The 13,817-nt window shown below is 52.2% G+C and overlaps 1 protein-coding gene across 2 annotated transcripts in view; it reads left to right on the top strand.

Annotated features, from left to right (window-relative positions):
- Window positions 1–13,064, top strand: part of PTDSS1 (phosphatidylserine synthase 1) — a 72,938-nt gene extending 59,874 nt beyond the window's left edge. The window contains exons 10-13 of one of the 2 annotated variants that reach the window (XM_070075329.2): window positions 938–1,037; window positions 8,410–8,478; window positions 10,281–10,350; window positions 11,960–13,064. In XM_070075329.2, the coding sequence (XP_069931430.1) occupies window positions 938–1,037; window positions 8,410–8,478; window positions 10,281–10,350; window positions 11,960–12,069 (349 nt within the window). In that variant the 3' untranslated portion in view covers window positions 12,070–13,064. The remainder of the gene's footprint in view (window positions 1–937; window positions 1,038–8,409; window positions 8,479–10,280; window positions 10,351–11,959) is intronic. The other variant, XM_070075330.2, reaches the window with a different exon arrangement.
- The last annotated feature ends 753 nt before the right edge of the window (window positions 13,065–13,817 follow it).

The following is a 13,817-nucleotide window of genomic DNA, read 5'->3' on the forward strand; positions in this document are numbered from 1 at the left end:
AGTTTGATCAAATGGGGAAAACATGAGAGAATGTGTGTGTGTTTTAACATTTTTGTGTTTAGCAAAATCGCTTACAGATCAAGAGAGGATAAAGGATTTATGTTGTCAACAAAAACGGGCTATTTAAACATTTTTAGAAGGCTAGGAGGGAATGTATTTCTTCCTTTAAGTTCTTCTTTTTTAGAGATTTGATTTATTTATTTGAAAGGCAGTGGCAGAGATGGAGGGAGGGAAAGACAAAGAGAAAGAGACATCAATCTTCCATCTGCTGGTTCAATCCCCAGATGGCCACAACAGCTGGGGCTGGGCCAGGCTGAAGCTAGGAGTCTTGAACTTTATCTGGATCTCCCAAGTAGATGGCTGGGGTCCAGGTACCTGGGCTATGGTCTGCTGCTTTCCCAGGGGCATTAGCAAGAGTTGGATCAAATGTGAAGCAACCAGGACTCAAACCATGCATCAGCTTAACCCCCTGTGCCACCCTGCCAGCCGTTGCCTTCCACACTGAAACTCACCCTGAGTGGTCAGAGCTAGGGCCCTTGCATAAAGCTACAGGAGGCAGCTGCCAGCCCAAGACAGCCAGCGTTCACCCAGGGGAAGACACTTCCCTGCCAAGGTGCTGGGCTGGGCTGGAGAGTGTCCACTGGAGGCCGAGTGAGGACCTCCCCAGGTGGGAACAGGGACCCCGTGTTGGGTGATGTCTGTTACCACCAGCAGTTGAGGGTCTCTAAGAGGAAGCGAGAGGCAAAACTGTTGATTTATTTCTGAAGAAGCTACAGCGGGTTAGTACAAAGTCATCTTGTGGGACGCCTCCTACCAGTGTTGGGGACGAAAATCTTGGGGTGAGTTGAACTTTCTGGCTCAATCGTGCATATTTCTGGCATGGTAAATGCTCGGGTAAGATGAGTGAATATTTGACCTGTCGTTCTCTGTCTAACAGGGTCATTGGTTTCCTGGAAGCTATTGTTTGCATAAAATTTGGACAAGATCTCTTCTCTAAGACCCAGATACTCTATGTTGTGCTTTGGCTTCTTTGTGTGGTAAGTCATTCCTTTTTGCTCAAGGATATTGGCTAAATTCCCATGGTGTCTGTTTAAAACACACACACACACGCACACACACACACACACACACACTGTGAATGAAGCTTCCTTAGAAATCCACAAAACGATGTTCTACTTGTAATAACCTGAGGTTGGCTGTCAGACTATGGTTCAAGAACAAAACACAGATGACCACTTGGCATCTGAACTAGGTCACCTTCTAGAAAGACCGTGCTGTCCGCAGGTGCACCTCATGTCCATTGATGTCACCTACGGGAATTTCTTTACACGTGCTGGGCATTTAAAGACTGCTGTGAAGGGACAAGGACAGTTGCAACGCTGCTCCTTCATCTCATCATCATGCCTCACACATCTTAACACGCTCGGCACTGTACGAAAGGACAGACCAGACGGTGACTTACAGGCGATAGAAGATGATTCGGAGGGGAATTCTGCCCCATGGCACAACATTACAACCCTCGCCTGGGTAGGAGGAGCTCTCCCTGAAGGGAAGGAAGAAGAGGGGAAATCTCTTAGGCCTCCCTCTCTTGTCCCAGGGCTTTTCCCTCGATCTTTAAATGAAGCCAGATCCCGGACTGCCCTTCTTAATTTAATCATTTGACATTATTATCTTAGAGAAAAGTCCCAGTTTTACATTTATGCTGAAGAGTCTTTACTTGGTCTAGAAAGTGAATTTGGGCCTTTTTTATAGTCATAGAAAATTCCCGACATATTTGCCGCTAGAATAGGTGACACCTCATGTGCCCGTCATCGAGTCCCAGCCTTACATCGCGCGATCTTGTTTCCTTTTTTACCCTGCCTGCTGTCCTCACTCTGCGTTATTTTTAAAGCAGATCCACCTTCGTTCCTCAGGATGTAGCTCTAAAAGATGAGAATGTTCCTTTGTTTGAAAGCAGCTGTCATACCATTGCTGCATCTGAAAGAGAATTGATAATCATTCCCTAATATTAGCAAATATGTACAGTGTCTAACTTATGAATTTTTTTCTGAAGTTTCATATTTTTTCGCTATGTAGGATGATCAACACCCATTCATTGTGATTGGTTGGTTTGTCTTTTAAGTCTCTTTGAATCCGTAGGCTTTCCTTCTGTTTCTGGTTCTGTCTTCCTTGCCATGTATTTGTTAAAGAAACTTGCTCTTTTGGCCTGTAGATTCTCCCACAGTTGGATTCTTCCTGTCCTGTAATTTAGCATACTTCTCTGTCCTTTATGTATTTTCTAAATCGGTAATTAGATCGAGAGGCTTCATGAGATTCGGATTTTTTTTTTTTTTTGGCAAGACCGAACTTGGTATTTGTCAAGTCTTTTATTGCATTTCCCAGTATCTGTTTTCAGGGTTACTTGTTAGAAATTCTCACAGTTGGCCGACGCCGCTAATCAATAGGCTAATCCTCCGCCTGTGGTGCCAGCACACCAGGTTCTAGTCCCAGTTGGGGTGCCGGATTCTGTCCCGGTCGCTCCTCTTCCAGTCCAGCTCTCTGCTGTGGCCCAGGAAGGCAGTGGAGGATGGCCCAAGTGCTTGGGCTCTGCACCCGCATGGGAGACCAGGAGAAGCACCTGGCTCCTGGCTTCGGATCAGCGCGGTGCGCCGGCTGGGGGCTTAACCAACGGAAAAAGGAAGACCTCTCTCTGTCTCTCTCTCTCACTGTCCATTCACTCTGCCTGTCAAAAAAAAGAAAAAGAAAAAAAAGAAATTCTCACAGTGTGCCGGGGTACCTTGAGTCTGTTCTGTTCTGTCTCTTCTTGGACAACGAAAGGGAATAGTCCTCTCCTTTGTATTTAAACTACAGAATGAGTGTGCCAGAGTATGTTTCCATGCCACTGAGAGTATATATACTGTGTTGGCCGGGGGAGCGTGTCAGCTGTGGGGGGCAGGGGAGAGCTGGCCGGGGCTCTTCTTGGATGTCTCTCTGGTGTGTGCACCTCAGGTTGGCTTGGAGCCTGGTCTGGCTGCATGGGCACAGGTGGGTGCTGTCCTTACTGGCGTTATGGAGCCACACGTCACAGAGAGTGTCAGGTGGACCAAACACCAGAGATGTGGCAGGCGGCCATTCTCACGGCACATCACGGGGCTGCCTGCTGCTGCCCTTCCCACATCTTTGGCCAGAGAGGTTGTCTTAGACCATTGATCCAAGAAGTTTTGTGGGGTTCCCCGCAGTCTCCCTCCCTCTGACTTAAAGAGACTTTCTCTGTGTTGTGTTGCTGACATTTCGCCTGTGCCTCCTGTGTGGCTGAGTTGTGACTTGCCCTCCTTTCTGGGTGACGGGAACTTGCTGAGGGCATGAGCTGGCCCCTTCAGTTAGCACCCCACTCCCCCCACTCCCGGGCAGTGCAGTCCATCACTCATTCACAAAACACCTGTTGAGTGCTCCTCAGGGCTGCACCTGGTGCTGCAGGGACACAGATAGCGGTGGACTGGGGCTCGCTGTGCACCAGACCCCGGGCAAAGCTGTGTCACTATTTGTCCTTGTGACCCTGATGCTATATGAGACATTTTATTATCCCACATTTATTTATGAGGGAACAAAGGTGCAGAGAGGTTCACTCACTCATCCAGCATCAAAGAGGTCCTTGAGCCAGGCCTCCAGCCCAGATAATCTGGCTAGAGAGCCCACACTGTTCATCACTGCTCCCTGGAGGCGGATACGCGATGAAGATGGCAATAGATGTGCGCATCAGGCTGTGGCCACCAGAGGGAGCACTGGACAAGCTGGGGAGTTGGTGAAGGTCAAGTGTGAGCAGGATTTTGAAGCTAAAAACCTGGCTCTTCTCCCTCTCTTCAAATCAGTGGTGGCCAAGCTCTGTTAACTGAGCAGCGTAGCTCAGCTCCATCTCTCCCTCTGCAGTTCCGCTGCCACGAGACTGTCTGGATGCCATATTTTCTTGCATTTCTGCTTCAAGTCCATTCTGCACACAGCTGCCAAAGTGACCTCCGAAATCCAGACCTGAGTCTCTTTATGCTACTTAGAATCATCCCCTGGGGTTGGAGGATTGAGAGACCAAATAATGGAATCTTTTTTTCCCCACCCAATTTTAAGTATAATTAAGACATAAATAGGGCAGAAGAAGAATATGGAGATCTGAGCAGCATCTTAATTCCCGAGAGTCCACGTTTTTCGGTATGAACTGTACTTGCACAACAGTAAGGCGGATTCCTACCAGTGAACTCCAGAATGAGCCACCCTCCAGCCCCAGGAAGCAGGCCTTCCCACAGTATGTGTGTGTGTGTGTGTTCAAGTGTGCATGCCTGCCCCTGAACATTGACAGCACAGAGGGAAAGACAGGAAATACCAGCTTCCTAATCTCTATGCCGCAAGCCAGATAAGATAACATCCCCTACCCAGGGAGCAGTGAAAGGTGGAGACAAGTAGTGCGGCTCCCTCAACCCAAAAGGAAACATCTAGAAGGAAGAAGGTTCTGTCTCCCACAATAAAACGTGCCACATGAATTGGGAAGTCTTTTTTTTTTTTTTTTTTTTGACAGGCAGAGTGGACAGCGAGAGAGAGAGACAGAGAGAAAGGTCTTCCTTTTGCCGTTGGTTCACCCTCAATGGCTGCGGCAGCCGGTGTGCTGCGGCCGGCGCACCGCGCTGATCCGAAGGCAGGAGCCAGGTGCTTCTCCTGGTCTCCCATGGGGTGCAGGGCCCAAGCACTTGGGCCATCCTCCACTGCCTTCCTGGGCCACAGCAGAGAGCTGGCCTGGAAGAGGGGCAACTGGGACTAGAACCCGGTGTGCCAGCGCCGCAGGCGGGGGATTAGCCTATTGAGCCACAGCACCGACCTGGGAAGTCTTGCTTATGTGTTTAGGGCCTTTGTTTTCTGGAACACTCCATCAAATCCATCCACACTCATACTCCACATGTGAGCTGCACCAAACTGCTGAGTTACCTAAACAAGTCATCCTTCCAGGTATCTCTTGTATTGACTTTTGATGTATCCTTTACTTGATCCGAAAACTTTTCCTGCCATCCCTGCCTAGGGAAATTTAGCCCCCAAGACCAAGTTTAGAATCTTGTCCCTCGTGAGAAGTACCCCCAGCTCCAAGGCAGGTGGGTAACTGCCTGTTCCTGGCCGGTCACACGTGGTGCATTAACTCTGCGAGTCCCGACCCGAGTGCGATGACTTTTGTCTGGCTCCTCAGCATTGCACTTCTTGCTCACAGTGAGAAGGTCTCATTCATCCTGGTGTTCCCCACTGTCTCGAGCATGGTGCCTGGTGCACGGGAAACACTGGGCGGGCTCAGGGACCAGCGTGTGCAGGGTTCCCAGAGTGCAGGAGGATGGCAACCTGTTTGAGGGGCGAGAGTAAAGAGAACTGCGTGCAGGAGGAGGAAGATGGGGCCAACTGCTTAGGGAGGGCTTCGTGGGTGTGTTTGCACCCCCAACCCCTCACATGGGAAGACAGGGTGGTCTGACCTGTGTCTCCTAGAGGAAGCCTGGAGCGTGGGGGTGTCTAGAAGGCAGTTGGCAGGGGCGGTGCAGTCAGAGGGTGTGGCAGGTCCTGGTCACCAGTGACTGAGGCTCCACCAGGGCACAGGCACTGAGGATGCAGAGAAAGGACTGGCTGTGAGAGTTGGTTAAGAGGTCCACTCAGCGGGACCCCACTGTCCCTGTGGTAGCTGGAAGGGGACCCGAGGGTGACTCCAAGGTTCCTAGACTCGGAGTGGGGGTTGTAGGAGAAGGCCGGTGAAGCAGGACGTGAGTTTGGGTCAGGAGGGTTGCGCTCTGAAGGACTTTCCAGCTTATAAGGGGATGCAGCCTGTTCCGTTGGGGATTCCAGGCCATCTTGGTCATCGGTGGAGACGAGAGACTCAGGCCCTGGCTGTCCATGTGGAGGGCACGGCTGAAGCTGGGATTAGGTTCCGAGTAAGGGGCGAACCTCAGCAAGAGACACAGCCTGAGGATGCATTCCGTGGAGTGGCAGTGCTCAAGAAGCTGGGGCAGCAGCAGACAGACAGAATCCCCTGATGAGACTCTGGCTGGGCGGGCTCAGGGATCCCTGCTGCCTGGCCCCTTTACTGACCAGAGAAGGGTGGAGATGGGTCCTGGCATTTCTTCCTCTTCATGGCCTTTGTTAAAAGAGCAGGAGGGGTCTCACACCCAGGAGAGTATGAACTTATTCAACAGAGAAACAGCCCCTGATGGTTCCCCTTGCTGGGTGAGAGATGGGCACCGAGCTGGAGGTTAAGGTGGAAGCAGAGAGCCTGGTTAGCAGGGTAGTGAGTGCTCCTTGCCATGATGTGGAAGCTGAGCCAGGGCCCCGCCCTCCCTGCTGCCACACCCGTGCTGGTCATGGACTGCCAGGCTCTTGTCCCACATCCTTTCCTTTTCTCGGTGCAGTCTGCACATTGGAAGTGTGTATGGGCTCTGGCTTTCTCAGCAGGTGCAGGTGCGATTGCAAACCTTCAAATTGCTGGCTTTTGTCTCCTGGGACAAGTGTGAAATGGGCCTCTCTCCCCACAGGTGAAGTGAGAGGTTTGGCAGCCCGATGAGCCCTTTGTGTGGCGATTGTGACGATAAGCATCTGTCCTTGCCACCTGCCAGTGTTTGCCTGGCTCTTGCAAAGCCAGCTCTGCCTGCTGCTGTTGGCTGCTGAAGGGAGCCACAGCTGGCCACTCCTGCCCTCCCGGGCCTGAGCAGAACCGAAGAGCCTGGGTGCCTGCCCTCTGGTGGTCAGAATTCACAATGGCAGTCTAGTGCAGTGACCAGCTTCCCTCCCCCCAGCACAGGTTTAGGAGGGGGACCCTAACCATGCGGCCCCACTGTGTGAAATTCAGGGAGGCCTGTTTTGCTCTTTGTAAAGAACCCAATGCATGGGAGAGGCTTACACACTGTAAACTCTCCATGTCATAAAAATGGCACATTTTATGTAAGAAATTATCCAAATATTAAGAATATGTTCAAGGTTAAAAAAAGTAATTTCCATTTTATAACTCTAATACATTCATTTGTTGCTGATTTATCTGGTGGTCAATTTGATCTTTGGAATCTCTGTAGATGCAGCCAGTTTGCACCTGGATTTGGGGTGAGGTGACAGGTAAATGACAGGTGTCCAGATTGCCACCGGAAACACAGTGGGAGAGACAGCGCTGGCCAGCCAGGACCGCCTGCTGTAAATGGGCCCCTAAAGCAAGGTGTCCTGAGGGAGCAGGCGGCTCAGTCATCGCTGTACACTTAGTGCAGACTGTTGCTGGGCGCCGGTCCTGGCCTGCTCTCTTACACCCTCCGCCCTCCCTCCACTGGCACTCAGCCGTGGCAGCCCGAGACTTTCCCCAGCTTTCAGGGGCTTTCCCTGACATGTTTTGAAACTCCAGATTCTCGTATAGACGGTCCTCAACTCAACCGTGATCCCATCGACGATTTTCAACTTGGCGAGGACGGTCCAGAAGGACCTGAATCTGAATGTGGATCTTTTCCCAGGCTAGTGTTACTCCGTATGATCCTCCCTGCCCGTGCTGGGCAGCGGCAGCCAGCACAGCTCCCAGGGAGCCAGGCGGCCAGGCTGCAAGGGGACATAGCCAAGCGCCCTACTGCATCGCCAAGCGAGGACATTCAATAGGTTAGGGGTACAAAGCACATTTCCAATTTACAATGAGTGGATGGGGATGTAGCCCCATCCTGTGTGCGGTGTATCTGGATATACTTGTCTTTTCTTGAATCGGGACCATTTAGGCGGTGGCGCAAGGCAGGTGGGCAGTGTAAACCAGGGGTCAAGGTTGCCCCTGTCCCTGGGCACACATGGATCAGGCCTTCTCATTTCCCTGGGCGCCTGACCAAGCATTTTTATTTTCCCTTGATTTCCCTATCTACTTAAACAAGAAGAACAAAAGCAACAAGAGCTAAGGTCAGGGCCGGGCCCTTGGCAGCACGGGCAACAGTGCACCACCGAGCTGTGCCACGACACGGCAGGCGCCACCGGGGCCCAGACTGAGCTTGGGAACACTCTTCCCCACCCTGAGCCCTCACAGCAGGGGGACGAGGAGCCACCAGGAAAGTCGCAAATGGTGTGGGGGCTCCCAAGTCCTCTTTAATGGGACCACAGAGTTGTAACAAAAGGGTTTCCTGCTGTCGCCTCCGCACCACAGTGCTGTCGGAGTCACAGGTGGCGGCTGTGGTCTCAGGGTCACCCTTGTCAAAAACTCTGGGCTCGTGCCCCCATTCCAGCCCCTGCCGTCCCTCAGGGACTCATCTCTGCCACACCCAGCCTTTTTGAAACCAGCTCCGTGGGCAGGTGGCAGGAACGTGTCATGCCTTCCCAGACGGCTCCCAGTGGGAACCCTGAGGTTCTGGGAGCTGGGTTTTTGCTCAGCTCCATTCATTCAATGACCCTGTGCTTGTCTCCTCCTTCCAGGCCTTCACCACCTTCCTGTGTCTGTACGGCATGGTCTGGTACGCGGAGCACTATGGCCACCGGGAGAAGGTACGGAAGTGGGCAGAGCTGGCCTCCCCTTAAATGCTCACCGGAGCTTGTGCTTGTGGGTCTCCTTCAGCCTGGCCACTAGGGAAACCTACCCATGCCGGGATGCTTGCCCTGCTTGTCACTGCCCTCATCCGTTTGTCGGTATTTTCTTTTTAATTTTGTTATTTTTGTTTACTTGAACGGCAGAGAAGCAGAGACATCTCCCCGCTGCTGGTCCACTCCTTAAAGTTTTGCATCAGCTGGAGGTGGGCCAGGCCCAAGCCAGGGGCTGGGAACTCCATCCAGGTCTCCCACATGGGAAGAAGGGACCCACGTACCTGAGCCATCACCTGCTGCCTCCCTGGGTGCATGTTAGCAGGAGGCTGGAAGTAGAAGCAGAGCTGGGACCCTGACCCAGGCACTCCAGTGCGGGATGAGGGCATCCCAGTCCGATCCTTACCTGCCGCACCGAACACCTGACTCCTTTTTTAAAGGAGTTATTGTATGGGGCTGGCGTTGTGGCATAGCAGGTTAAGCCTCCTCCTGTGATGCTGGCATTCCATATGGGCACTGATTCGAGTCCTGGATGCTCCACTTCCAGTCTGGCTCCCTGCTAACAAGCCTGAGGAAGCAACGGAAGACAGCCCCAGTGCTTGGGCCCCTGCACCCACGTGGGAGACCAGAAGAAGCTCTTGGCTCCTGCCTTCAATTTGGCCCAGCCCCAGCCATTTGGCCATTTGGGTAGTAAACCAGTGGATGGAAGAGTTCTCTCTCTCTCTCTTTATAATTCTGCCTTCCAAATTGAAAAAAAAAAATCTTTAAAAAAAATAGCAGTTTTTTTTGAAAGGCAGAAAGGAAAAAACAGAAGACAATATATTTTTACCCTCCTTTTTTGTTTTCTTTTTTAAGATTTCTTTCTTTCAAAGTTAGAGATACAGAGAGAAGGAGAGACAGAGAGAGAGAGGGAGAGAGAGAGAGAAGGAGAGAGAGAGATGTTCCATCTGCTGGTTCACTCCCCAAATGGCTACAATGGCCAGGGTTAGGCCAGCCCAAAGCTAGGAGCCAGAGCTTCTTCCAGGTCTCCCACATGGGTACAGGGGCCCAAGCATTTGGACCATCTTCTGCCACTTTTCCCAGGCCATTAGCATGGAGGTGGATCAGAAGTGGAGCAGCCAGGACATGAACCGGTACCCGTATGAAATGCCAGCGATGAGGTGGTGGCTTTACCCACTGTGCAACAACAGTGTCCCCATTTTTTAAAAATATTTATTAATTTATTTGAAAGAGTTTCAGAGACAGGGAGATACAGAGAAAGAGAGAGAGAGACCTTCCATCTCTGGCCTCAAGGATAAGGGCTGGGCCAGGCCAAAGCCAGGAGCCTGGAACTTCCTCTGGTTCTCCCACATGGGTGGTAGGGGCCCAAAAACTTGGACCATTTTCCGCTGCTTTCCCAGGCACATTAGCTGGGAGCTGGATCGGAAGTGGAGCATCTGGGACACAAACTAACACCATATGGGATGCCGGCACTGCCGTCTTCCCAGCCGTATTTTTTTTTTAAAGTAAAAATATTGCTTTTGCCCATTCTTTGTAATTTTAGCGTAAGGATGGCAAGGCAGTTTCTGGAAGGTTGATTCTGCGTCCGCTGGCAGAAGAGGCTTGTGTTTCTGGCTGAGAGACCAGAAGCGTGCGGTTCTGTCTCCTGCTCGTGATGATCCCAGCCCCGTGGCAGGGCCGGCTCCTCCACACTGCCCCACCCTGCCAGCCCTGCTCCCTCCCGGGCAGTTCTGGAAATAGCATCACTCACCAAGCCTCTCTCTCCCCAGACCTACTCAGAGTGTGAAGACAGCACCTACAGCCCGGACATCTCCTGGCACCACGGGAAAGGTACAAAAGGTACCTGTTTCTTGCTCTGTTTATAAAGTGTTCCTGGCTCCTCTGCCCCAGCAGGCCCACTAAGGAGGCTGGGACTCGGAGTGTTGTCCTCTGAATGTCTATCCTGTAGGCCTCGTGGGAGCTCCAAGCTGCTCAGCCCACGTCTCCTGTCACTCGTTAAGAAACAGACAAAACGCTCGCAGGGTCTGCCCGAGACGCCAGCTTTGTAAGCCGAGGTTCTGCGTGGCCCTGCCTTTCCCAAGGCGAGAAAACCTGCCAAGGCCTGCGCTGTCCCGAGCCCCCTGGTGGGGATGCGCTTCCTCTTGGCTTTCATTGCCAGTGAAGAGCGTCAGAGGGAATTGTGCACCAGGAGGAAAAGCCTCTCTGGTTTAAGAGGCAGCGCAGTAGGGGGAGAGGCATTGCCCCAGGGAGCATTTTGGAAGAGATCTGGGTCACGTGGTTATTTTAAAGCACTAGGCCTGTGCACCAGTGACCCCAAGGAGGCTCCTTTGGCCAGTGGCTCCCGGTCAGTTCTTGGAAGCTGATTGGGAAGCTCGGCCAGGGGCAGTGCTGAGTGCCCGAGTTGGTGTGCCCGAGTTGCTCAGAAGTTGCTTTGCTGAGTTCCTTTGGGGTTAAGCTTGGAGCTCCCTGCCCCGGGAAGCAGCAGTGTGCACCATGCTGAGGTACCCCGCCACCCTTTGGGGCTGGTTTCTCCCCATTCAAGGAGAGGGTGGGTGTCCCAATGTGGAATGCTGGTAAGAGGGGCCATGGGGCTCCCCAGACTTGTGTTAGGTAGACTCAGCCCCTTCCAGACTAGGCCTTGGCACCCCCAGTTTCTCTGTTGGAAAGAGTTAAGCAGTGGTGGAGCTAAATGGATCAGTAAAAAGAAAAAAAATGGTAAGAAAGGGAAAAAGGCTCCAGCAAAAGAACCCCTTGGACTAACAGGCGACTCCTAGGTGGAGATGTTCCATGGCAGAGCCCAGGGGCAGGGAACCCATGGGCTTGACCCCAGCCCCAGTGTGAGGTCAGAGCCAGCCCGATGTTGCTGCTGCAGTGTAGCCCCCGGTCTGTACGTCAGGGCAGCAGAAGCCTGGTTTGGAAAGACGGCTTTGAGATCAAAGAATAGAGGCCCTGCACCCTCTTTAATGCCACAAGTCAAGAATCCTTTCCAGTTTAAGGCTTAGGAACCCTGGCGTGTCCCGGGTCAAGGTGTGGAGACCCAGGGAACGCACCCTTGGCTTGCAGAGGTGGGAAGGATGCCCGTTGGCTCACATTTTCGTTGTCCTTCGTTTGTGCCTCGCTTGTTTGCTCTCCCACTTCCAGTCCTCCCTCATCCCCACGAGCACATGTTCACTACCCAGGGGGGCTGAGCGCATTTTTCAAGACGCACCCAGGCTTCGTGGGGCTGTTAAACACCAAGGCCCCTCAGCTGCCTTACTTTAGTGCTGGGTGTCCATGCGCTTGGCCTTGACGTACCGAGGAGGCCACTAGAGGGAGTGCATGTACCAGGGAAGAGCACGCTGTCAGCTGGCAGGCCTGTGGCAACCGAGACTAGAGACCACACATCCGGGCACGAGCTCCAGAGGCCTCACAGCCCAGGGTGACTGTGTGCTCTGGTTCCTTTGGCCAGGTTCTGAAGACAGCCCACCCAAGCATTCAGGCAACAATGAGAGCCATTCTTCCAGAAGACGGAATCGGCATTCCAAGTCCAAAGTCACCAACGGAGTTGGAAAGAAATGAAAGACCCTGGTTAATCAAAGATGTCCCAGAGAGTGCCTAGAACTGAGAGGGAAGCAGAACTCGTTTAGATCTCCCCGTTAGGAGGTCGGGACGCGCAGAGCCAACGAGAAGAGGAGCGGGAACGGTGGGGGGGGTCATTGTGTGAAGAGCGTTAAGTCTTGTTTCCCAAAGACCTGGCCGCAGCAGGCGGATCTTTGCCTGGGGTCCTTTGCCAATTTAGGGTCTGCCCTAACTTCAGCACTTGGCACACAGTCACCGGGAACAGTGCCGTGTGTTGGGCGGACAAGGCAGCTCTTCACTCAGTGTTGCCAAGGGCAGCTGCGGGCTGCTCTGTGTTGTGGGTGCCGTTCAACACCTACGTTGAGACAAGGTGTTAACTGGACGGTTAATGGACTGGTCACCGGTTTTTATTTTTATGAATCTGCCTTTCCATATGATTGGTTTGTGTAAGTTCAGGCCATTTTTCTGTCTTTTATTTTGTTGTTTCTGTTTTTAAGTTTAGGATGCTTAAGAGCCTTCAGAAGCCACTGTTGAAACTGGGGGAGGGCTCCCCTTCCTTGAATCTAGAGAGGAGAAGGGGGAGCGCTCTTGCGTTCCTGTCTAGCAACCTCAGCCCCCCTTTGAAGACCTTCTGCCGCGCGGCAGGTGCACTGCAGTCTGAGGAAGGGTTGGCTGCCTGCATAGGAACCTGAGCTTCACATCCGAACCCATTTCGTTCCGTTGCAAATGTCACTTGTCCAGACTGACCCACCATGCACAAAAGCAAACCTGTGACAGGGGCAGTGAACACCACGGCTCCTCCCCCAGCCAGGTGCCTTTTACCTTCGCTCTGTTTTCCTTCCCTGGTGTGTTACAGCTGACACTGTCTTTAGTCCCGTGTGAGGTGCTGGTGAGTATTACCTTCCATGCGTGCCATGCTCTGGAACACTCTCCCCGGTAGTTCACCACCTCTGATGGATTCCTGTTTTCAATAAAACACGCGCAAGCCCGTCAAAGGTCTGTCTCCATCAGCTGCTCATTTCTTTATGTCTTACTGGCGTCTTCCATTGTTTGTAAGCAATCTCTGTATTTTGCAAGAAACTCTAGGATAATATGCACATATGGTTGTTTTATATGGTGAAGAGAAAAAAAAGCAAAATAATAGGTATTTTAAAGGGTTTTCAGCCGCATATGTCCAGTTCCTAACCTTCCCAAACAGTTAACGGGAGAACACATGCTCATTGTTTTTTGCTGTGATAATGGTGACCAAGTGGGATTTGTTTTCCATCCAACAAGTGGCCAGTGCCTGGTTGATTAGCTTACAGATATAAACCCACTGAAAGCAGCCCTTTTGTTCCCTCATTTCACAGAGCACAAAGCTGTCAATGTCTTTTCTCCCTTTAAGGAAATCTTTGGCCCTAGAAGCGTCTGTTTGTCTTTGGCTGCGAAAGAATTCCAAGTTGAAGGGGTTAATTGAATTACACCAATCTGGGGTCCCATCCTGTGCTTTCAGCCACCATGTGGTTCTGAGCCACCCACCAACTTGCTCCTGCAGCCGGACGGACGTGTCGTGGCGGCGACGCCACACAGTGGCTGGGTCTATGTCCCAAGGAAGGGAATGGGCCCGAGCTCTGAGCTTTGCCATGCAGCCCAGCTGCGTGACACACCCATCTGTGTGAACGTGGAAGACAGGCTAAGAGGTACATGGTTCAGACACCTGCCTGCGCCTCTACAACCCCTCAAAAAGGCTTTTTTAAAACAGAGGTGCA

Source organism: Oryctolagus cuniculus, chromosome 6 (assembly GCF_051225735.1).
Source record: "Oryctolagus cuniculus isolate XC-2025 breed Fujian yellow rabbit chromosome 6, ASM5122573v1, whole genome shotgun sequence".
In the NCBI taxonomy this organism is placed as follows: Eukaryota; Metazoa; Chordata; class Mammalia; order Lagomorpha; family Leporidae; genus Oryctolagus; species Oryctolagus cuniculus.